The following is a 24,290-nucleotide window of genomic DNA, read 5'->3' as shown; positions in this document are numbered from 1 at the left end:
CTCTCTGCCTACTTGTGATCTCTCTCTGAGTCAAATAAATAAATAAAATCTTTTTAAAAAAAGAAAAAATTAAAATTGATAGATTAGGAACTAAATCAAGAATACCTCCCAGCAACTAGAATAAAGGGATAAACCAATGGATAACAGAAGAATAAATTTTAAAATATCAGGGCATCGATCTCAGCAATTATGCAGCTGACTAACAGTAGTAGTTCCAAAAAAGAAAGAAAAGTGGGAAAACAGGAATGAAAATTTCTTCTTTAAAGTTGTGGGAAAAATTCCTAGAACTTCAGCTATGAGTGTCCACATTGAGAGTGCCACTGGGTGAACTGTAAAATAAATGAATATCACAGTGAAATTCCAGAATAGGGGACAGAAAAGCACCTAATAATTTCCAAAGAGACAAAACAGGTAACATACAAAGGAATTAAGTTAAAAATGCCACTGAACCTCTCACCAGCAATCCCAAACAGTGAGAAGATTATGCCTTCAAAATGCAGAGATTAAATCCTTTTGCAACCTATAATCTCGGCCCCGAGAAACAACCACTCAGGTGTGGGGCTAGGTCAATGACATCTTCAGTCATGCTAGGACTCAAAAATCTACCACTTCTGTACTGTTTTGGGGAAACTACAAAAGTATGGCTTTGACAAAATGAGAGAGTGAAACAAGAAGGAGGAACACTAAGATATAGGAGACAAATCTAATCCTATGAAAGAACAATTAAATCTAAGAATAAACTGTACAAAGGCCTAAAGAGCAACCAGACTATACCCTTTGGGAAACCTAAAAATCAGATCAGTATTGGTATTCTCAACTTTCATATTTAAAAATGCAACAACTCTTTAACTCTAGTGCTTAGACAGCTATTCTGCTATACCTCTCACAAAAAAAGAAAAAGATTATTAACACTATTTTTAAATTTTCAACTCAATACCACACAAATTACCGCATCTTATTGTCTATGCTCATTATAACTCAATGAAATGATCTTCATGGAGAATGTCCTTCTACTAAGACACAACACAGTTCCTTGGACGGAGTGCCACTTTTTCATTTGCAAGCATTTCATATTCATATTTCAACTTTTAATGACCTGAAGAAAGTGTTACTTCAGGAATACTTCAGTATGTCATGTAGTTCAGATCTCTGTGCTCACATAAAATGAGATCTAATCTATTCATCTAATCTATTCAAGGAGCATGATGGTCTGTTTCTGTCTTACTCTCAGGAATTTCTAGATAACGCAAAATTTATTGATTTTAGATGACTGCATGTCTGTTAATCCTTACATTGTCATTTCCATCTTACTCAAATAATGTGAAGCCTTTTTAACCTTAAACCTTCTTTCTTTGACCACTATAAATTATAATAAATTATCTCATAAGTTATTACAAAGTGAGGATCATCTTCTACACAAAATACCTTAACACTTTTTGCCTTGCATGCTTTTCTTAAGTTTTTATTTTAATTCCAGTTAGTTAACATACAGTGTTATATTAGCTTCGGGTGCATAATAAAGTCAAGAGTTCTATACATCACCTGGTGCTCCTCACAAAGACATTCCTTAATCCCCATTACAATTTAATCCAATCCCCAACAATCCTTCCCTCTGGTAACATCAGATTGCTCTCTGTAATAAAGAGTCTGGGTTTTTTTTGCTTTGTCTTTCCTTCTCTCCCTCTTTCTCTCTCATTTTTTACCCCTTTACTCTTTGTTTTCTTATTTCCACATATAAGTGAAATCATATGACATTTGTCTCTGGCTTATCTCACTTAGCATTATACTCTCTAGCTCCATCCATGTTGTTGTAAATGACAAGAGTTCACTCTTTTTATGGCTGAATTATGTGTGTGTGTATATATACACATACAGATATACAATTATATGTGTATATATATATGTATAAACATATACACACACACACATACCCCACATCTTTATCCATTCATCTATTGATGGATGCACACTTACGCTGCTTCCATATCCTGGCTATTGTAAATAATACCACTATAAACCTAGAGGTGTGTATATCCCTTTGAATTAGTGTTCTTGTATTCTTTGGATAAATACCCAGTAGTGCAACTGCTGGATCATAGAATAGTTCTATTTTTAACTTTTTGAGGACTCTCCATACTGTTTTCCACAGTGCTATACATCAGTTTGCATTCCCACTAACAGCACAAATACTCTTCAGTGTTCTGGTTTTCTCATCTTTACATTATTACTTTTTATTAGTTACCTTCCCCTCTCAATTTTCTTTTAAATTGTGAAGATTAACTGAAACAATTTTTCATAAAAGCTAACTTATAAAATTACAACCTATCTGTAAGATTATTTAACTGTTTTTGAAAATAAAATTGAATTAAATAATTAATTAATATTTGGGTTACTTCTCAAAATTTAATAGTGTGAGGTATTTTGCTACCTATATAATTACTGCTCTTTTTTATAATCTCCAAGAATACCAACTCTGGCCCAATTTCATCCTGGTACCAGGCTATGTTTGCTCTTGATACAAGATATGCTAGATTTTGTTCTCACATTCATTCTCTTAGTCATCAAATTCAACACTCAACTCTACTATGTTTATAGCACTGCTACACACTGTAATATTTTATAACTATCTCTAATATTATTTCATCTATAAATCAGACTAACATTATTTTTTAAAAAACTATGGCAACAAAGTTTATACTTGGCATATTTCTCATGGTCATCTCTAAGGCTCCATGATGCTCTGCTATTTCTATTTGGGCAATATGACTCACTAGTCAGTCTGTACTCTAGGGAGTACAGAGCAGAATCCAAGAATGAGACTCTGTATGTTAAAATAATTAGAAGAACAGGGAATAAAACTTCTTAAGCACTAACTATATGTATGAAAACATGCTAGGTAGTTTGCATGTGTTATCTCATTTAATTATTAAAATAATGCCACAATGTATAATTGGAAAAACTGAAGTAAAACAACTTATCCAGGGTCACAAAGCTACCAAATGGCAAGTCTGGGATTAGAACTCTGATCAATCTGACTGAGCAATATTTGCTCCGGGGTCCACTGTAGATAGCCCATCACCCAATGCAGGCATGTAGTTCTATAACATTCAGTCTTTAAATAAACATGTGCAATGACCACAAGTTTTCAGGCAGCTAAATAAACTATGACAAAATATGTTCTGGTTTAACCTTAAATCAGTCTACTTATAATTTCTATCCACTGAAGCAAATTCTATCTTCCAAAAGTTTATCTAACTAATGTTCAGAGCATTATCATTTTGCCTTTTAAATTATATTTTGTTCATATGGGCAACTCTTCCAGCAGATGAAGATCTGTTTAGTTCTTTCATCTAATATATTGGTAATTCCTTCCAACTGCAGGTTTTAATACTGTTTCTATGTTCATCACTGTGGATAAAAATTTTAAAAAGGACATGGCCTACAATACGGTATAAGATCCCTCCCAAAATAATGTGCCTATTTACCAACAATCTAAGTATGATACTTTCACCACTAAGAGGACTCATAACTTCATTATCTATTGTCTAGCCAGTATTTTTCACTCTATATAATTTGTTCATGAGAGAAAATGGAACAGACTCAAATTTCTACAGCATTGCCTCATACACCAGTGTCATAGAGAGCTGAGTTTAGTTCATACAACATGTGCTTTGTGGACATGGACTGATTCTTGGTGATAACAGCTCCTTTTTTATTATTATTATTATTTATTTATTTGACAGAGAGAGAGATCACAAGTAGGCAGAGAGGCAGGCAGAGAGAGAGAGAGAGAGGGAAGCAGGCCCCCCGCTGAGCAGAGAGCCCGACGTGGGACTCGATCCCAGGACCCTGAGATCATGACCTGAGCCAAAGGCAGCGGCTTAACCCACTGAGCCACCCAGGTGCCCCATAACAGCTCCTTCCTAAGACTATGTATCATCCACATTTTTTTAATAAAAATATCACATATCAAAATGGAGCAATTCTGTAACATAGTTGTGTTCCTAGAAATGTCAGGGGAGCTGGGACATTTTCTGCTGCTAATCAACAACAGCACCTAGAGTACAGGGTACAAATTGGCTACCGGCAGACTAACAATCTCTAGCCCATGAACATATATTTTTTTTTTGGTCAACACCCCCTGGTTTAATTGAATAAGTTGCCAACTTCTAAATCTGAGATAATTCACTTAAAAATCTGGATGTCTTGCTCCTCTTAAAAGTCAAAAGAACTGGCAATACTGGTCACACATGTTTCACTCTGTAACAAGTACCCAGAGCTGAGTAATGGCTTCTGTCTTTAGATATGGCATGTCCTACTTGGATCACCACATTAATACCAATTTCTAATTATCAGACATTTAACCTATACATCTCATTTGAATCCCTTCCTAGTCCCTTTAAGTAACTGAATTCCAATCCTTGATATGGAGCAACTACACAACAGGAAGTCTGGCTCATTCTTTTATATGACAAAGAAAATGGTTTGGAGTACACAAAGTCATCAATAACTCAAATATTTTAACAAGATTCCATTGTAAACTTTAAAGACAAAATGTGTAGCAAAATAACATATATATTATAAATGCTATAGATTTATAAAATATAAATTATATAAGCTTACATCTCTGGGTAAGAAATGTTATTCTCATGTTTTTATTTTTGTGGCTTTTTAGATAATTTTCAAACAATATTTGTTCAAAGCTATTTCTAACATATAAGCCCTTAAACTGATTAAGTATCAAGAAGTTAAAATATTTTTTCACTAAACTTTATAGACCAAAAGACAGTCAAAATTTGTTTTCTTACAACCAACCGCAAAAATTCTAGAAAGGTAAAAAAATGAACTCAACATACCATAATGACTTAATTTATTTTACTTGAATCTTATAAAACTGAAAGTGTCATTTCTTTAACAAAGAATAACTGTGACTCTTATAGTCTTGCAAAATATATAAATGTAAAACATTAAGACCATCTGTTTTTTAAAAAGGCAAGATATTCTTCAAAGTTTAGTTGTAAGACTATTTTCTTAATTTTTTGTAAAGACATAGGGCAAAACACAGAGTACATATAAAGTCATGAATCCATTTTGTGGCAGTAAGAAGACTTCCCCCACACTTGTGCTTCCACTATAGAGCTGATAAAACTTTTACATTTGAAAGTCAAAGGTTAAATAAAGGAAAGGAAATGTTTTTTGTCAAATAGTCAGGTAACCACTAACAGTCTAAGTGATCAGCAGGAACCTTAACTTATAGTAATCAAATAAAACTAAGGAAACTGCCTTTCCGTAGAAAAACGTCTAATGTCTAGAGGCTGTTTTTCTGTCTGGAAAATTGACACAAAATGTGTAAAATTGAAACATTCTGCTTCTAAGGGATTTGCCCAAAGGAAGAGTGTGAAAGCTTCAAGTTTGGTATGAGTTAAAGGGGGGGAGGAGCGGGAGGAGACTACAAAGGCCCTAAACATCAATCTGTCTTCCTTATTAGGGTATTTCATTTTGAACCCCTGGCAACAATTTTATAGTTCTAAAATTATGTTAATCAAATTAGGGTTAAAAAGTTATTTCTTGCATTTTTGTTAGTCTGTGAAAGCAATTCTAAATACAAACAATGGCAAGATTTAAATTAGTAATATCTCAGAATATTTTTGAACCCTTGTTAAACTATATCCTTGCTAAGGATAAACATGTCATGGAAAGAGCTAAAGCATACAACCATATCTGAAAATTCAAAATTAAACATCAACTTTTTCTACCTGATTTTACCTTATATTAAAAATTTTAACCATCCTTAAATGTATCTCATTTTCATTATGACTATCTTTAAGGAGCTGAAATATTTTAAACTGTTCAGTATCAACAAAACTCAAAAGAATTTATATTTTTCATTTGAAACTTAGATCATTAAAATACAAACACTAGAAGGTAATATAAATAAAAAGTTTTTTGTTAAGATACATTCGATCACATTAAAACAAATTAAAGTCTTTAGCAGCATATTATAAAGACAACAAGAGAAATATCAATTTCTTTTTTTTATAAAGATTTTTATTTATTTATTTGACAGACAGAGATCACAAGTAGGCAGAGAGGCAGGCAGAAAGAGAGAGAGAGGAGGAAGCAGGCTCCCTGCTTGAGCAGAGAGCCCAATGAGGGGCTCGATCCCAGGACCCTGAGATCATGACCCGAGCCGAAGGCAGAGGGTTTAACCCACAGAGCCACCCAGGTTCCCCGAAATATCAATTTCTATCTAAGAATATCAAATCATTTAATGAGAATGACCCCTAAATAATCAATCAAGTATTATCTCACAGTAGAAAACCTAAGAATATTGTAAGTCTCAACATCAATGCACTAATTTTGCACAAGAGACAGCTTCATGGACAAACTATCAAGATTTTTCATATTCAAAAGTCATAATATATTCCACCTGAAGATATAAGTAACTAATTTTAAAAACTAAAACCAAAAAGGAAATCATCTTTGTGCTAAATCTCCACTTTCAAGGAAAGAGAAAAATGAAATGACCAACTGTCCAACTGAGCATGTGCAGAAACTCTCAGCACTTAGATGGGATACTAGGAAAGCCATAGCCCTTTTTCCAATTTATAAACTGCTTTACATGCATTCATTTATTTAGAAATTGTGACTAAAGACTTCAGTTAATTATTTAGTTTGCTATCCAATAGAAAGATTTGTAAATGTATCTAAACAATTCTTACAGAAATGACAAGAGTGAAACACCAAAAAGTAAATAACAATTACATGTTAAAAATACAAGTCCTTTATTTTCTTTTTTAAACTTCTCTAGATCATCTAGATTTTCCTGAATAAAATATATTACTTTTGTTATCAGAAAAACATGGTTAAAGACATATATTTGTGTCTTGCTTATGCAAGTATTTTGTCAATTTTCTGAAATTTTACCGCTAAAAAAGGCTAAACTCAAGACACCTTAGAATTAACACTGAATTCTAAGACCAGGATATTTACACAAAACTGAATGCAAATATTACTCCAAAGCTTTGGGCAGCCACCAGTTAATACTCAGACTACCAATATAGGTGATTCTCTCATACAACCCTGCAAGCAGCACAGCCCTTAATTAAAACACACACACACACACACACACACACACCCCTCTAGCCTTCAAACGAAGTGGATTGCCCTAACCAATTCTATGAATTAGTTCAGTAGGTAATTCTTCTACCTTTCTTCCCTACTCACCTCAGAAGATTACTAGTTAAATTCTACATCTTGGTTTTATATTGAAATGAAACAAATTTTCTTCTATACATCTTAAGGAGACAATGAAATTAAATGGGCATTGTTGAAGAGAAACAAATAATAAGAAATAAATTATAGATGTAGTAGCATTTCTCCTACCAACTCACAAAGCATTTCCACTATGTTAAATATTTTGTGTTGAAATTACAGAAAAACACTAATCTCAGGATCCAAGATGGTAACAGGAAAGTCATTTCACAAGCAATACTTTTCTCTCTTCCCAAGGTCATTCTTTCACACACTATGTATGACTCCAAATTTCAAGGGCACCGGATGAAATGACCCTTCCCATTCTTAATTCTGCTATACCACAATGATCAACTGACTGCTTCGGAAGTGCCTATAATAAAATACACTAGTAAAATAATCTCTTATGCTGCAAACAGACTACATATTTTATCTGACAAAAGGTGATCTGGTTAAATTCCCATGGAGTTTTAATATGCTATTTATCGAACATCTGAGACTTTTAGAACAGGGAAAAAATTGATTAAAATGACTCATTCATTGCAAAAAAAAAATGGATAAATGCTGAAGTATACAAAGTAAAAAAAAAAAATTGGAGATCTATCCTTCTAGTCTTTTTTATAAGTATATACACTCATATATTAACCATAAATCTTTCTTATTGTTAGCTACTTGTAAAACAGATACATTTACATACATATATGAATTGTTCTTTACAATATAAGAACATACCATAAATGTTACTTTGACACATTTCATCACTTCACAATATACCATAAACATTTCTCTGAGTTAGAGTCTGATGAGTATATAATTTTCCCCAACAGATAAATAATATTCCATTCTGTTTGTCATCCTTTTATTAATTTATTTATTTTTTCAACAAATACCTATTAAGAATTCATTATGTGCCAGGCACTATTGTAGGCACTGGGAAAATAATCCATCAGTTAAAAAAAAAAAAAAAAGAACATTCTGGCAGGGGTAGGGGGAGCTGCCAGGGGAGACTGGGGAATGTACCATAATACACATAATCAATTTCTATTGAAGGACATTTATATCCCATTATTCTGCTATTATAAACCATACCATAATAAATAACTGTGTTCACACTTTATTGCTCACTACTGGGAATATTCCTGATATTTAAAATTCTAGAACTATAAATAACTGAGCCAAGGAGTATAAGATTTTATAAATCTGATAGATATTATTAAATTTCTCTTCTAAAGGTTATGTCATTTTATAGTCCCCCACATAGCATATGACATGTCTGTTTCCCCACAGGCTTATTTTTTAAAATTTCATTTCTTACAATCTTAATGTATTTATTTTCTTCACCTTTAGTAAGGCTGAGCATCATTCACAGGTATATATGCTATTTAAATTCCCTCTGTGAATGTATTACTCAGATGTTTTTTCTTATTCTTCCACTGGGTTCTGTCACATTAACTTGTAGCTACTTATTATGTATTATAGCTATTAACTCGCTGTTACCATGGTTGTAAATAAATTCCTACCAGTTAATTATTAGTATTTTTAATTTCCTTACTATATTGGTCATCAAACAAAATGTTTCATCATAATACAGGCAAAGATGTCAATCTTTTTGGCCTCAAGATTCAATGGTAGCATATAAAGGCACTTATAACTACAGTAATTTTTATTTTTACTTATTTATTTTTTAGTGGGGGGAGGGGCATAGGGAGAGAGAGAGAATCCCAAGCAGGCTCCATGTCTAGTGTGGAGCCTGACTCCGGGCTCAATCTCACAACCCTGAGATCATGACCAGAGCTGAAATCAAGAGTCAAGTGCTCAACTGACTGAACGACCCAGGCACCCCTACAGTAATTTTTAAAAACCAACAATACATTTGAAGTTTCTTTCAACAATTGTAAAATTAAATCTAAAGTGGGGGAGACCTGGTCTAGTTCACAGACAAACCAGGACCCAAAACACCATTATTCACCTTAATGATAGCACTTAAGACATTTGTTAAAATTATTTTCACAGAAACACATTCATTACAGCTTAAAAATAGGTATTTTCCTATCTATAACAGCTTTCTTAGTAAGTTGCTGAATTCCACTACATTTTCTCTTTCACTATTAAAATTAAATAGTTCTCTGATTTTACTGGCTATTCCCTAAATTGGCTATTCTCAATACAGTACACTGCTTTTCAGGACAAAGATTATGTTATCCCTTTAAAATCACGAGATGGCAATCTTTTAAAAATTTCCTAATAAAAATTAAGCTGGAGAAGAGAATTTTCTCAATTTAAGACTCTTTGTTTTTTTCATAAAGCTTTGTTACCTATTTCTTATCTATCAGAAAGCACTGTCACATGACAAAAACAAATATAAAAGGAACTTTTTTAAAAAAAGATAAAATAACCAATAATGCATACTGTGAAAAGTTTTCCTTATTGGCATATATGATTTTACTTTTTTTATTACATTTATGTAACATAACTTTATTTTCTGGAGGTAAAACCATTCCTAATTCAAAGAGTACTATGACACTCTGGTGTTTTTCCACATACACAAGTTTGATAACAATAACTTGATTACTGTAACTGTTTTAGAATCTGTTTCCTACAAATTAATGATCACTGCTTTGGAGAAATGAACACTATACCAGTCTTTCAGGAATTTAACAAATAGCTACAGTTCATTCTTTATGTAAATATTTTTAATTAATGCAGGCTTTCCTAAATTTAAACAGAAATCTCTAATAATATTTATTCTCTAAGCATATTTATAGGGATTATTCTGAACATTTAATGACTATTTGCTGATTTTTTAAAGATTTTATTTGTTTATTTATTTAAACATTTAGTGACTATTTAGTCACTGAACATTTAGTGACTATTTGCTGATTTTTTAAAGATTTTATTTGTTTATTTATTTGAGAGACAGAGCACGCATGGCAGGGGCAGAGGGAGAGGGACAGGGAGAGAGGATATCAAGCAGACTCCGCGCTGAGTGCAGAACCCAACATGGGGCTCCATCTAACAACCTGTGAGATCAAAACCCGAGCTGAAACTAAGAGTTGGACACTTAGCTGACTAAGCCACCCAGGCACCCCACTATTTGCTAATTATTAACAGGTTCAGTGTACTAAAAATATTTTAAAAGTTCAAAAGAAAGACAAAGGTTCATCCTCTTTAATTATGACTACCAGGAACTCATTTTGGAGGCAGTAAAGTAAAATTGTAAAGTGCAGGTTCAAATATTACAGAAAACTGATGTCTATACTTCTTTTCAACTGGGTCAGCAAAAACAATAAGAGAAAAAGAAAGATAAAGAATTTGCATGTATGTGTGTGTGCACTCAGAGGGAGACGAAGGAGAGAGAGAAGCAGGTTAACAATTGTGAATCTAGGTGATGTATACACAAGAGTTTACTGTAGTAAACTTGAAACTTTTCTGTAAACTTGACTTTTTCAATGAAAAGATTTAAAAATTCATAGAGAAAAATCAGAAAGCACCTACAGCTTTGGTCTTTCTATTAGGACAAACCTGTCTTGGGCAGAGCAGATAAAGTTCTACTCCCCTTTAAGGCATAGCTTTTGAACCTTCAGCGTTCAACACAATGATAAATGGAGCTCTCCTTACCCATTTTCCACATGCCACTCCCACTTTCACTGCACAATCAACTGGCTTCAAATTATAAAAATCAACCTATAGTTTGAAGTATAATATTCTTCCAGATCAAACATAAGTTTTAAATACAATTATTATCCAAATGAAAGAGCTGTTGCCTAAAGAAAGAATGGAGGAACTTACACATTCTATTACTTATAAAGTAGTTAAGCATTTACTTTTAAATAAAGATTGAAGAAAATTCTCCAACTCCAACAAATGTTCTGGGTAAATTTATAACCTAAACCTCAAAGAATGATATGAATATAGCTAAACAGCAAATGAACATCAATTTTATACCAAAGTCTTCTTTATAACATTTTAATTATTAAATTAAATGTTACTTCTTTTCCTACAAACATTTCTACAGAAGCTAGCTTGACCAATATCCATATTATAATCATGCTATAGGATACTATTTTTATGGAATATATCTGGATTTCTGATTCATCAAGACATAACAAAGGGAAGCTAATTTTTAGAATCCTTCCTTGTAAACAGTCAGCATCTCAAATCCTAGGTCTACAAAAAGGAGACACACTCTTCACTACCTACAGGGTCAAGGCAAATGATTGAAGTGGGTCAGGTAGGACTTGTGGCAAAGCAGTAAACTCATGACACAACTAAACACTCACTGCTTAGTTCCAGCATATTGTTTCTACTGGAAAGTGAAAGACCAGAGCCAGGAAATACTCCCATTTACCAAAAGAAATTAGAAACTTGAATTTTACACAAAATTTTTCACAAAAATTGATAAAGTTAGAAACATCTTTGGAAAATTTTTAAAACACCATATGGGGAAATAAAACATCTCTATTCATCATTTTTGTCCAGAATTACCAGGTTACAACCTTTGCCTTAAAGCAGTATTTCACTTCTGGGTCAGTAATAGAAAAGAGCATGCATTAGTTCAATGGATTTTTTTTGCAACTTGTTTAGTAGGTACAATATATATTATTTAAACTCACATCTTAATATCTAATTTTTCAAAAATAAACCCACAAAAACCAATCTTAAAAGAGCCAATTCTTTCAAGAAAAATTGTACTGTTACTGGTATATCTTTAAATTTAATTGATGTTCCATATAGATAATAAAGTTATTTTTCAATTTACTTGGATCTAGAGAAAACAAATAAGAAAAAAATATTATATGCACATTTTTAAGCATCCTAAGCATAACAAAGTATAAAAGAAAGGCACAATTAATGTATTATTCCTTTCAATTTTTTTTTTACTACAAATACTCACCTAAGGATGCACAAGCAAATTTTGCCTCCTGATGTGAGTCTGCAGAATCCAAATCTCTGTTTACTTTCAATGTCTGTCAGTACAAAGGTAAAATGCTGTCCGACTTGATTTTGAGATACTCTAAAATACAGCAATATTATATCAAACTTTAATGTTTTTTGTGTGTGTGAAAATTTTCTTAAAGGAAAACAAAGCAAGAATATATATTACATGCATCATTGGTCTGACCTTCTCAATCAGTTGGTTCTCAAACCTAGAACTATGTTATAAAACTCAAATGACCGTGAAATGTTTAAACTAAATCACGAGTCAAATGTCACATTAAGTTGCAGCCCCTTACAGGCTGAGGAATCATAAGGTATTTCATTGTTAAGTTTGTACATGCCTAAAGTACTTCTAAAATATTTCATAAATCTGAAAATACCATTACTGAGATTGTGGCAGTGAGAAGCAAGACATGATGACTGACCCTGCTCAACTCCAGCCTCTCTTGTTGTACTATTTTAAGACTGCTTAGACAGCAAACCAGGTTGCTTTAGTACCAATGGCAGCCATGACCACCTCTGTTTAATTGTTTCTTTGTTGACATTCTCACCCAGTAAAGTACCATAAAAATTACTATTGGCATTTTTGAGCATTCTTGTCTAGAGCTACCTATATACTGAGAACAATTTCCAAGCACAAAGAAAGAACAGTTTCCACAGAAAAGCTTACTATAAGGAATTTTAGCCAATTGTTGACCTAAGTATCATGTTATCCTACTATGCATAACACTGCAGCCTAACGTGCAATATAAACCATCACACCAAATCTTCATCACCATTTAAAATATATAAATACTTCTTGTTACTTGCTGTTAGACAACCGTAATTGAACAGCCACTTCCTGGTCCCAAGATAAAATACCCATGACACCTTAAGTTTGGTTCTGAAATAGCCACAGGTTTTAGGTAAAAAGAAGTAGGTTACTTTACTACCAGTGTGCCAATACTACAAATTGTTTTCAGTTGTCAGGAAATACAGCATTTCAAATGCCGACCATTTCACACATACACATTTAAGTGGACAACAGTTCTGAAAATTTTTTACAAACTTCAAAAAGAACCTCTAGTACCTGATCTGCCCCCTAGTGCCCAGTGTTCATAACATACCCTCGAAAGCTTTTCTTGCTGTATTTTATCTTTGCTAGTTACTTGTAAATTGCAACTTTAACATGCACAAACTGATTCTCCAGAAAGGAGGTCAAACAAGGGGTATCATTCATCAGCAATACTTATAGTATCAATTAGCCTCATTCAGAAAGCATTATCTTTAACTCTGTAAAATATCAGATTTTTATTAATCTTTAGCAAAATATTTTCCAAAAATCAATTTTCTTTTAAAACCCCTCATACCATACTCTTAAAAAAACTGGTAATAGGGTGTGAGAATTGCATGAAAAACAATAAATGATCTATTTTTATGCTCAAAGATCTATATATTCTGTGAAATTCCAACTACACACAGGTAATACTCTATTCATTCAGTATTTGTTCAGTAAAATACAAACATAATGAGATTTTCAAAACTGCTGGGAGGATTTCCCTGCAGCCTTCCATAATATTGCACTATTTCTATACAGCTATTCTTGGGAGACAACTAGCCATGAGTTTTACAATATCACACAGATGGTCTTTTCAATTAGGGTGAAGTGAGATAGAAACCAGGATATATACATCTAATTTTAAAAGACACAATTCTAAGGCTCTGATTAAAGACATAGTAATATTTTTTTTTCTGCAGGTGCTTACAATATGTACCTGAAGAGCAAAAGGAAAAAATGAAACCTTAAAACTTCTAACGGGCCATAGCAGAGAAAACAAAAGATATAATAATGCAAAAAAGGCTTCTTCCTTTCAAATATTATTTAATTTTGAAACTCTAGTCCTTTTTTTGTTGTTAAAAGCAGTGAAGAGAACATACATTTCTTTTATTAAAAAACACATCAAACAATTTTAAAGTGCTCACTAAAATGAGCTGATGTTACTTTGAATGACAGCTTATACTGTACCTTTCAATGTCAAAGGGGAAACAGAACTTGGGTACACTCTGTAGTACTTCCTGCAAATGCAAATTAAAAAAAGCTTTAGAATATTTTAAAAGATGCACTCAAAACTTTTCTTCAGACCTTTTCTAGAGGGAAAAAAAGTTTTGTTTTGTTTTTTTTTCCTTAAGAAAACCAGCACAGGTTCCTAGACTAAAATAATTGATTATTAAAAAGGAATTAAGTTGGTGCTTTGGCAGATTGCACTGACAATGCCACGGAAGCCCCAGGAGGGAAAGGCCTGGCCTGAAGGGTATTAACACCCTTCACATCCCCGCTGGGATTCCCTTCAACAAGGCCATATGGATTTTACAAGAAGCACCGCACCATATGGGTAAGCTACGTCTGCTGCTACTTGTACCACAGACTAGCCACAGGGACTTCTGACAGATCCTGGCTCAAAAATATAAATGTTGTTTCAATTAAAATGCAGGCAGAGAAAAGGGAATGAAGTTGGCAGCAGCGTGAATTACTGAGAGGTATAACAACCCTACATGTCCCATAGTAAAACGGTTAAAAAAAAAAAAAAAACACTTTCTATAGCTAAAGAAACACATTTATATGTTTCAACTCTTGGTAAATTCAATGACAGTAACATTAAGTTTACCTCAAATAACATTCTTTAAAAAAGAAATGTGCATCTAAAACTAAGCCTTTAAATTTAAAACAACACAGCTTCTGCGCACTTTCATTTATGAATTGCCTAACATGAAAATCAGTGTTTTAATTAAGCATAGAAAATAACCTGCGGTGATTTTATGCAGTCATTATAAAATAATTTTATAAGCTTTTAGAAATCATACACATTATAATCATAACAAAATATGAATAACTGTCAGATACTTGACAAAAAATAGAAAAAGATTTATTTTGTTATACATGAAAAACAATTAAAAATTAACTCTGATTATAAAGTTAAGCTCAGAATTGAAGATAACATCATATAAGTTCAAAGTCAGGTGATTTTACAAGACAAAGAGATTTATGAGAATGTTTCCTATTATAAAGAAAAAAGAACAAATATCTTAATATAGTAGTCACTCCCAACAAAAATACTATCTTCTTTACCAACAAAATTTACATCCAGAGAAATCATTTAATACCTGCATATTTAATCTCTCTACAGAAACTAGTACTGAGTGTTTGAAAGTAGAATTTTTCACATTCTTTTAAAATGTAGACTGCAAAAAGGTATTAATTGATAATAAAACATTATAAAATTCCAATGCCAATACCTAAGAGAGCTTTGAGAGCCTTAAGACATTGAAACAGAAAGAAAAGCAGCATGTAAAAAAGCAATCCTTCTATCTTAGGGCAAGGTACACTGCTCATTTAAAAATATAAGCATTTTTAGAAAAGGCTGTTTTACTATTGAAAAAATTCTGTTAAATGTTATTAAAAGAGCCATTAAACTTGAAAGAATTTAAATTACTGAAACGGAAAACAGTTTATTACAAATAAGAACATTTCATTTGTCCATTGCTAATCTGTATCTTGTGCTACAAAAAGTGAAGCCATTTACCATATTTACTACACATATGAACACTATTTCAATATCCCTCCCGTGCAAAGTTGTTCATATAATTTTTGTAACAACAGATACATATTCAAAACTCACTGTCTACTTCTAAATATACCCAAATTGGTAATATATTTCACATCAATTTTAAGACTCAGATTAAGAAGAATGTTTCCCATAGTTGCTCAATCTTTCACACCCTCCCCCTCCCTTCTTCCACAAGCAACACACATGCACACACTTCTGCAAAACAGCCTCAGCTCGCTTCCCAACTGGCAGAAGCATCCCTCAGGGGACAAGTCTTTAAACCTCCGCACTCTTTAAAATTCAACCAGCCAGCAGGTCTATAGACTAGTGTATAAACAGTATAGACAAAAAAATCCTCTCTCAGCTTATGTCAGTGACAAAGCAGCTCAGCAGTTGACTGTTTCTCCCCTGACAGTATAAGCTGGGTTTACACAGATCAATAGCTGAAAGTCCTACCTAGCTCTCAGGGCTCGGGTTTTCTTCCTTAATTACAGGTGCTATTCAAACTGAAGTTAAAAAAGAAAAGAGAGAGAGAGAGGTTGAAGGGAGGAATAAGATACATGCAAAAAAGGTTTTGTTTTTTTTTTATTCTTTTAACAATAATGTTAATTGAAAACTGTACTTTTATATGTATTGGAAGTGTTCCGAAAGGCTGATGTTTCCATCATAAAGTGTTTCTGATACCACACACACATGCACACTAGATGGGGATCCATAGGTTATGTGAAAGGTTTAAGATAAAACTCTTCAAAAGTTATGTTTTTATTTTCTTCAGACTTTTGTTTCTAGGAAATACCTAATTTCCTCAGCCAAGAGAAATTATTTGAATTTTCCAAATCATCTTAATTCTCTAAAATATTTTATTTTTATACAAAACAACACTCTAAAACATCAAATATTAAAAATAGTAATAACAAAAGGAATGAAATAGAATATACAATTATGAATAGCAAAATACAAAGGGCATAACACATATATATATGCATTTACCCTAAAAACAACACATCTACCAGCATAGAAATGACTAGAAATAAGGACTGATTAAAATTTATAAACTGGGTTTTTCTTTTTGGCACTATATCCCAGATCCGTATTAATAAGCATTATGGTCAAATTGATCTCATAAGAGAGAAGAGAGCAAACTGCTAGTGTTAGAGGGGTTTATTAACTCCTTATCCCATGAGGCTATTGTTCGGCATTACAAATTGACCAAATAAGAAGGAAAAAAACATTTAAGAAACTACTTTTTGAAAAAAACTAAAATATGCAGCGTTTACCTCCTAATTGAAGTTCATTAATTACAAAGATCTTAGAATTTCTCAAAGAAAAGTCTAAAATGAAATGAGATATGTTATTGTTGACACCAGTAATTGTTTTTCCTCTTTCTCAACTACTTCTTCCCCTATGCTATATTGAAACACTAATGTTCTCTAGGGTTCCATATACTGCTCTCTTCCATGCTGATAAATGCATCTGCCTACGCATTTTGTTTACATCCACAGTTTCAACTACAACTACCAATCTCTAAGTCTTATAGTCTAGATATTTCTGACTCCAGGATTATATATCTAACTACTCTCTAGTATCAATTTCTAAATGTTCCCTATACACCTCAAATTCAAAATTCAAATTCAGAAAAAACTGAAACAATTGTTTTAGTTGTAGTCCTTATCACCTAGAACAGCAGCACCATCTACCCAGTTACCCAAACCAAAACATGATAGCTGTCTAGACCCCTCCCTTTTCTTAACTTCCATATATAATCAGTCACTCATCAAGCCCTCTTAATTCAATTCCATAACTATCTCACTCCAGAAGTTCTCAATGGGAGGGCAGGAAGAATTGGAAGGACGATAAGAAGCCCTTGGGAGGGCTTTTCAAATCACTTTTGATCACCTACGCTATAGACCCATAAGGGTCTTGACTCTTAGTTCCAATACCACCCATAATTAAGGAATAAGACAAACTGTAACTAAGAAATATACTAACTGTTAAATTAAAGAATAAGACTAGTATTAAGGGTGCTTAATATGTAAGGAATAGTTACTCTCTCGCTGCAAAAAGTGACAAGATTTGTTCAGGGATTGTTTAATTCAACATCCTCTTTAAGGACTCCAGAAACTCCCGTCCTTCTTTCTGCTTTGCCATCCTGCATTTGTTGGATTTGTCCTCAGCTACCTATACTCATGGTCACAGAAAAAAGCTGCCAGAGTTCAGCACACCAAGACACAGCAGCATCCAGTGAAAGAAGCAGATCTTTCTGTTATCTCTTTTTAACAGTGAGGAAATCTTTCCCAGAAGTGCCTCCCCACCAAGAGCTAACTTTCCCAATATATGTAATTAGCCCGAAGGTCAGAGCCACTCCTAATCGTTGGCAAGGGAAATGGTTATCTGTGCTTAGCCTTCGACTAGTTAGAGGAAAAGTCAAAATTCAAACCTATTCGTTTTCTGCTAACCATGATGCACGTAATTTTATATAAAGAAGCTGAAGTACCATACTTTCTTAAGATTCCTCAAAATAATTTTAATCGGATAATTAAATTTATACCAAAGTTCTCAAGAAAAATATAATATTACATAAGAACAGTTTTCAAATATCCATCATTTTATTCATTTCAGTAACAAGGGGGCCATTTGTCAATTCTAATCTGATTTTTCACAAAGGGCATCGATTTCTAAAAAGGTGATTACTTCACTTTGAATATTATCTCCCCAAATATGTGAAAAATAATTAATACTATGAACTCCAAGAAACATGTACTAAGCTGCTTAGTCACAAGCAAGCTGCACAGTACAGAACTGAGATTCCCACACTGTGTACTGAGATCTTTTGGGCAGCTCAGCAAACTCACATGGGCACTGCAAGATGGTTTAAATTTTCAAGGGAAATACAGCTATACTGATAGGGTGATTAAATCAGATGGCATTTTATTAAAAGAATTACATTAATATGGTAAGCTATACATCTAGCCTCTATAGACATCATCTTCTCATTTTTTTTTAAAGAAGTATTTTTTTTAAACTAAGAGAATTGATTTTAAACTTAAAACTAAAGAATAACTATCAGAATAACTGAGCCCACTGTGTCATTTTTCTTTTGGTATTTATTTTTATGTACTATTTCAATTAGAAATAAACTTATTTTTTGTCATTCCTCCTTAAATTAGGGAAAGCATTGTAAGTCTGTGATTTCTTTTTTTTATTTTTTTAAAATATTTTATTTATTTATTTGACAGAGAGAGAGGTCACAAGTAGGCAGAGAGGCAGGCAGAGAGAAGGAGAAACAGGCTCCCCACTGAGCAGAGAGCCTCATGCGGGGCTCGATCCCAGGACCCTGAGATCATGACCCGAGCCGAAGGCAGAGGCTTAAACCACTGAGCCACCCAGGCGCCCCAAGTCTGTGATTTCTGACACTAAAACTATTTAATAATTTTTTTTAAAGATTTTATTTATTTATTTGACAGAGAGAGATCACAAGTAGGCAGAGAGGCAGGCAGAGAGAGAGAGGAGGAAGCAGGCTCCCCGCGGAGCAGAGAGCCGGATGCAGGGCTCGATCCCAGGACCCTGAGATCATGACCTGAGCCGAAGGCAGCGGCTTAATCCACTGAGCCACCCAGGCGCCCCGACACTAAAACTATTTAGACTTTGAACCCTAATCAAATTATTTTTCACTTTTAAAAATTAAAAATGAATTTTTATTGTTGGAAGATTTAAATAACTGCCAAAAAGCAAATATATTCTGCCATAAAAAGAACTGTGCTGTTGAAACATAAATTTTAAGGATTTGGGTTCTCTGTGTATCAGTCTTAGAAGGATGAGGAGACCTCTGTGGTCTGCAGTTACTTTAGTTTAACCTACTGCCAATGACAAAGCCTAGATTTGAGCAGGGCGGAGTGACATTATAAGAAATATGTATATTCACAATTATATAGGTGGTTTGCTTAGCCAATAAGATATATTTCCCTCATTAATTCAAAAGAAACATTTAAAAGCCATGAAAGAAAATTATATATTTATATGCAAATGAGTTTCCAAAGTTTCTTTTTCAAAAATTCTACTAAATACTGCCTTCAAATTTTTACCCCTAGGTTAACTTTAAGTTCTAACTGAGAATCGGAATAACAATTAATCAACTCTATCAAGGAAAAGCCATTTAGGAACACTCCCTTTGTTTTCTAATAACCATATAACCCTCCCACTGTTTTCAGATTAATACCTCCTTGCTTTATTCACCCTATTTTAACTAATAACATTTTCTAGATCAAAGGAAATACATAATAAGATAGAATACGGCCTATAAAATTTTGCATTTAGAAATACTAAGGTATTTAAAATTGAATGTCAATCATTTAAATCAAGATAAGTAGAATGAAGATAAGTAGGAAAATACTTCAATTTTTAGGGAAAAAAAACAAGTTTCACCTCAGTGAACCAAGAGGTTACCATGACTTCACCCTGCAACTAGATGTTGTGTAGAATGAAGGAAATATGATTCCTGATTTTCAGAACAAGGGAGACTTAACATTAGATCCACTACAAAATAGATGCATGCATATACACACACACATACACACACACGCACACACACAGGCGCACACACCTACATAAGCACACACATATTAGATGGAAAATCACAGTGGTCAAGTTCACAATGCTCTGGAGTCAACAGTTAATATAAAAATTCTGGCTCTGTGAGGTATTGGCTATGTGCTCCATTATCTCACCCAGAAAAATGAGCAAAAACTATTATCTATCTTGTAAAACTGAGGATTTTATGTAGGGATTTATATGAGGATTACAGGAGGAATCCACACAAATGATTAGACAATGTTAGGCATAAAAATCTCCTAACAGGGGCACCTGGGTGGCTCAGTGGGTTAAAGCCTCTGCCTTCAGCTCAGGTCATGGTCCCAGAGTCCTGGGATCGAGCCCCGCATCGGGCTCTCTGCTTGACAGGGAGCCTGCTTCTCCTCTCTCCCTGCCTGCCTCTCTGCCACTCGTGATCTTTGTCTGTCAAATAAATAAATAAAATCTTAAAAAAAAAAAAAAAATCTCCTAACAACCGTTGGCTCTTTTATTATTTAGTTACTTGTTTTAAATTCTCAAACATCATATGCAATTCCAATGAACATATTTATTTACATAATAAATATTTACTGAATAACTCAAACATTAAAGGTCCTATGTTCAATGACCTATGCCAAAACATTAGCATCCTGAGACATAAACTGATGAAAAATATCATACTGAATAATTTATCTGCCTTCTTTGAAAATTTTTAATATATTTAATATAGTTGTATATGGATATAGATATACATGTAGATATAGATTTGAACATATTCTACTAGTTCTATTTAACCAAACACAATAAAAGCAGACTCTTTTAACTCTGCAAAGTTATACCATATGCATATCTCATGATCCAATACGTGTAGGAACTTACTTTGAGCTGTCATATTAGATACTTGTTTTTGAATTAAAACGATCTTCTAAGAATTGTGCCAACAGACATTTTTCATTTAAGGAGGATTTATTAATAAAATTCCTTTTTCATGTATTTATTTATCAAAACACATAATAAAGATTAATTACCAATTCTAGGTAAGGTACTGACCAACTTGAGGAACAAAACTATCTCCTGCTTTCTTCTACAACCTCAAACTAAGCCTTCCTTAACTCTCCTGGCAAAGATATTGTTAAAGTTACCTTAGAAAACATATCCTCTCTTTCTCTCACTGCCCTGTAAGTGTTACATTTCTTTGTTCTTTGTAATCTTGATTTTATATTTTTCCTCAGTCAAAGGTTGTCAAACTCTTGATTCATATTTTTTCTGTTATTCTTCATATCTGGGCCATGCACAGATAATCCTTCTGTCACGATATGCATGACATATTCTCCACTCACTGTGTAGGGTACACATTAGAGAACTTATTTTTGTGTTACAAATGACAAATAGAGATATGATATGTTCCAGAGCAGTAAATTATAATTATCCTTTCTTTCTGGTCCTGCATTGAACATAGTTCAGAAGTATGCCTGAACTGCTAATCTTCCCCAGATAGTGAATCTTGTGTTACACCAGACGGGAATCTTGTTGTTTGTCTGATGCTTTTAAGAATGGAGTCTTTTAAAGCATGAATCAGGGACTGTACACTTTAAAGTGTTTGAAAAATATACCGTTAGATGAGTATTATATTCCAGGAGCAAGGGTATATTTATTATTTCTCTATGCCTTGAAAGCCCTTGGAATCTGTAAAATCATCTAGCAAAATGCAAATTATAGTATATCTTAAAAGTCTGGAAAAATTTTAATTGTCTATTTAACTATTTGGAGGCTTTGTTTGGAAGAATTAACTTATAAGTACACAATTATAAAATACAACCTGTTATATGAAGCCTATTTATTTAAAGGGTATAAGGTCTACAGTACTTAAATATTGATAAACTCAATGTGAATTTATTTATATCAATTATCAATATATTTATGTGTATTTATTTACCAAACATTTAATGTGTGAACACTATAATACAGTAAGAGCATTGTCAGGAAACCTAGAAGAACCAGGAAACCTAGAAGACGTAAGATACGTAAGCCAAATTTAGGAAGAGTGCTTCTGGAAGAGTGCAGTAAAAGTCCCAATGGAAGAAATCCCATCTAAGTAGAGAAATGAAGGGAAAATGAGAAATTGACCAGGTTGTCGAATGGGAAGAGAGAGAAAGAGAAGATGTAAGAATGGTCTTCCCTCATAGGAAAGAAAATATTCAAAAGTCTGGAAATGAGAAAGAACAAGTACAAAGTCTGGAAGAATGATAAGGGAATGCAGCTTGAAAAATAAGCAAGGAACTGAATACATAAGGTCTTCAAGCTACCTAATAAGTTTGGACTTGACGCAAAGAGTAGGGAAACCATTCCACCTGGTTTGCCCACAGCACTTCACATACGAAAATGATCAATAGGGGCGCCTGGGTGGCTCAGTGGATTAAGCCGCTGCCTTCGGCTCAGGTCATGATCTCAGGGTCCTGGGATTGAGCCCCACATCGGGCTCTCTGCTCCGCGGGGAGCCTGCTTCCTCCTCTCTCTCTCTGCCTGCCTCTCTGCCTACTTGTGATCTCTCTCTGTCAAATAAATAAATAAAATCTTTAAAAAAAAAAAAGAAAAGAAAATGATCAATAGCATCCCTTTTTACTCTCAAAGGTATTCAAGTTATAATTTATTATAATAGAAATCAGAACAGTGGTAACTTGGGGCTGTGAGGTGGGTTAGGGGACACAATGAGTAACCAAAAAGCAGCAAGAAGGAGCTTCCTAGAGTGGTTATAAAGTCTGTATCTTTAAAGGAACGTGGGTAACACAGGTGTATGCATCTGTCAAAACTCATTTCGTTGTACACTTGAGACCTGCATTGTACCATATATAAATTTTCATTCAAAAAAAAAAAAAAAACCTAATAAATAAGTCTCTCAGTTTGTACAATAAATCATGGTTCACCCTACCTAAAAGGAATACGGAAGTTTTGAAGGGTTTAAAACAAAGAAGGGACCCAACTGGCCTTGAATTTTAGAGCTATCACTGTGGGTGGTTATACTAGCCAGAACAAATTTTAAAAGGACAAGATTGAAGACGGGAAGTCTTCTGCAATAATCAAGGGGACTGGTGGTAGCCTGAAGTAAAACTGGAATGCAGAGAAGGGAACAAAATTAAGTTTGCTGTATGTATATACACTGAACTTAATTTTAATATATTTTAATATAGAATAAAATACATATTTTATAATTTTAGTTTATATTTTATACTTATATATCATTTATGTTTTATATATAATTTTATACATATTTCAGAACTGTCACAGAACTGACAAAATTCAAACTCCAATCTATACTATAAAAAATATATGAAGCCTTTATTTAATGTAAGAAATAAAGTTCTGAAGTCTCATGCTATCACTCTGCTTCATTGTCAAATCATGAAATAAGTTCATCATTCCATCTTCAAATACACTAGGGTGCCATACTCAGATACACCACACACACACACACACACGGCAGTTGTCTTGTACTCTTACCCTTTACAAAAGGACCAAATTAAGGAAAATACTCAGTGGTCAGGAATAAGGCTTAAAGATCACCTACCATGCACTCCTCCTAAGCACCAGCATCTCCAAAAGGAATCTCAGAATGTAATCAAAACACGGAACCAATGCTACATCCACATTCTCCTCCTAAATATTCTTCTACTGCCGGCTTAGAGACCTGTAAACTGCCTTCTCTTCAGTGGTACCTTAAGATCTGGTCTCTGATAACCCTCGATCCCAAAATAATCGATGCAGATTCATACTCTTCCAGCACACCAGATCAACTGTCATTATTCCATATATACCAGCTGATAATAAATATTGGTGAAGCAAGAGACAATAATGTAGACAGGACCTATGAAAAATATCTAGGACAAACTTCCCTCTCTCACATCCCATTACCCCTTTTTTCTCAAATCATGCCGGTGTAGGAATGACAAT

General features: G+C 33.5%; 1 protein-coding gene across 3 annotated transcripts in view; it reads right to left on the bottom strand.

The window, feature by feature from the left end:
- Positions 1–24,290, bottom strand: part of DENND1B (DENN domain containing 1B) — a 267,935-nt gene that overhangs the window by 151,072 nt on the left and 92,573 nt on the right. For all 3 annotated transcript variants that reach the window (XM_045982799.1, XM_045982800.1, XM_045982801.1), the window contains exons 4-5: positions 14,198–14,247; positions 12,149–12,268 (exon numbers count right to left, since the gene is read on the bottom strand). In XM_045982799.1, coding sequence (XP_045838755.1) covers positions 12,149–12,268; positions 14,198–14,247 — 170 coding nt within the window. The remainder of the gene's footprint in view (positions 1–12,148; positions 12,269–14,197; positions 14,248–24,290) is intronic.

The sequence above is a fragment of the Meles meles genome, chromosome 17 (genome assembly GCF_922984935.1).
Source record: "Meles meles chromosome 17, mMelMel3.1 paternal haplotype, whole genome shotgun sequence".
In the NCBI taxonomy this organism is placed as follows: domain Eukaryota; kingdom Metazoa; phylum Chordata; class Mammalia; order Carnivora; family Mustelidae; genus Meles; species Meles meles.
The sequence above is the reverse complement of the archived record's forward strand: the minus strand, read 5'-3'. Positions and strand labels throughout refer to the sequence as shown.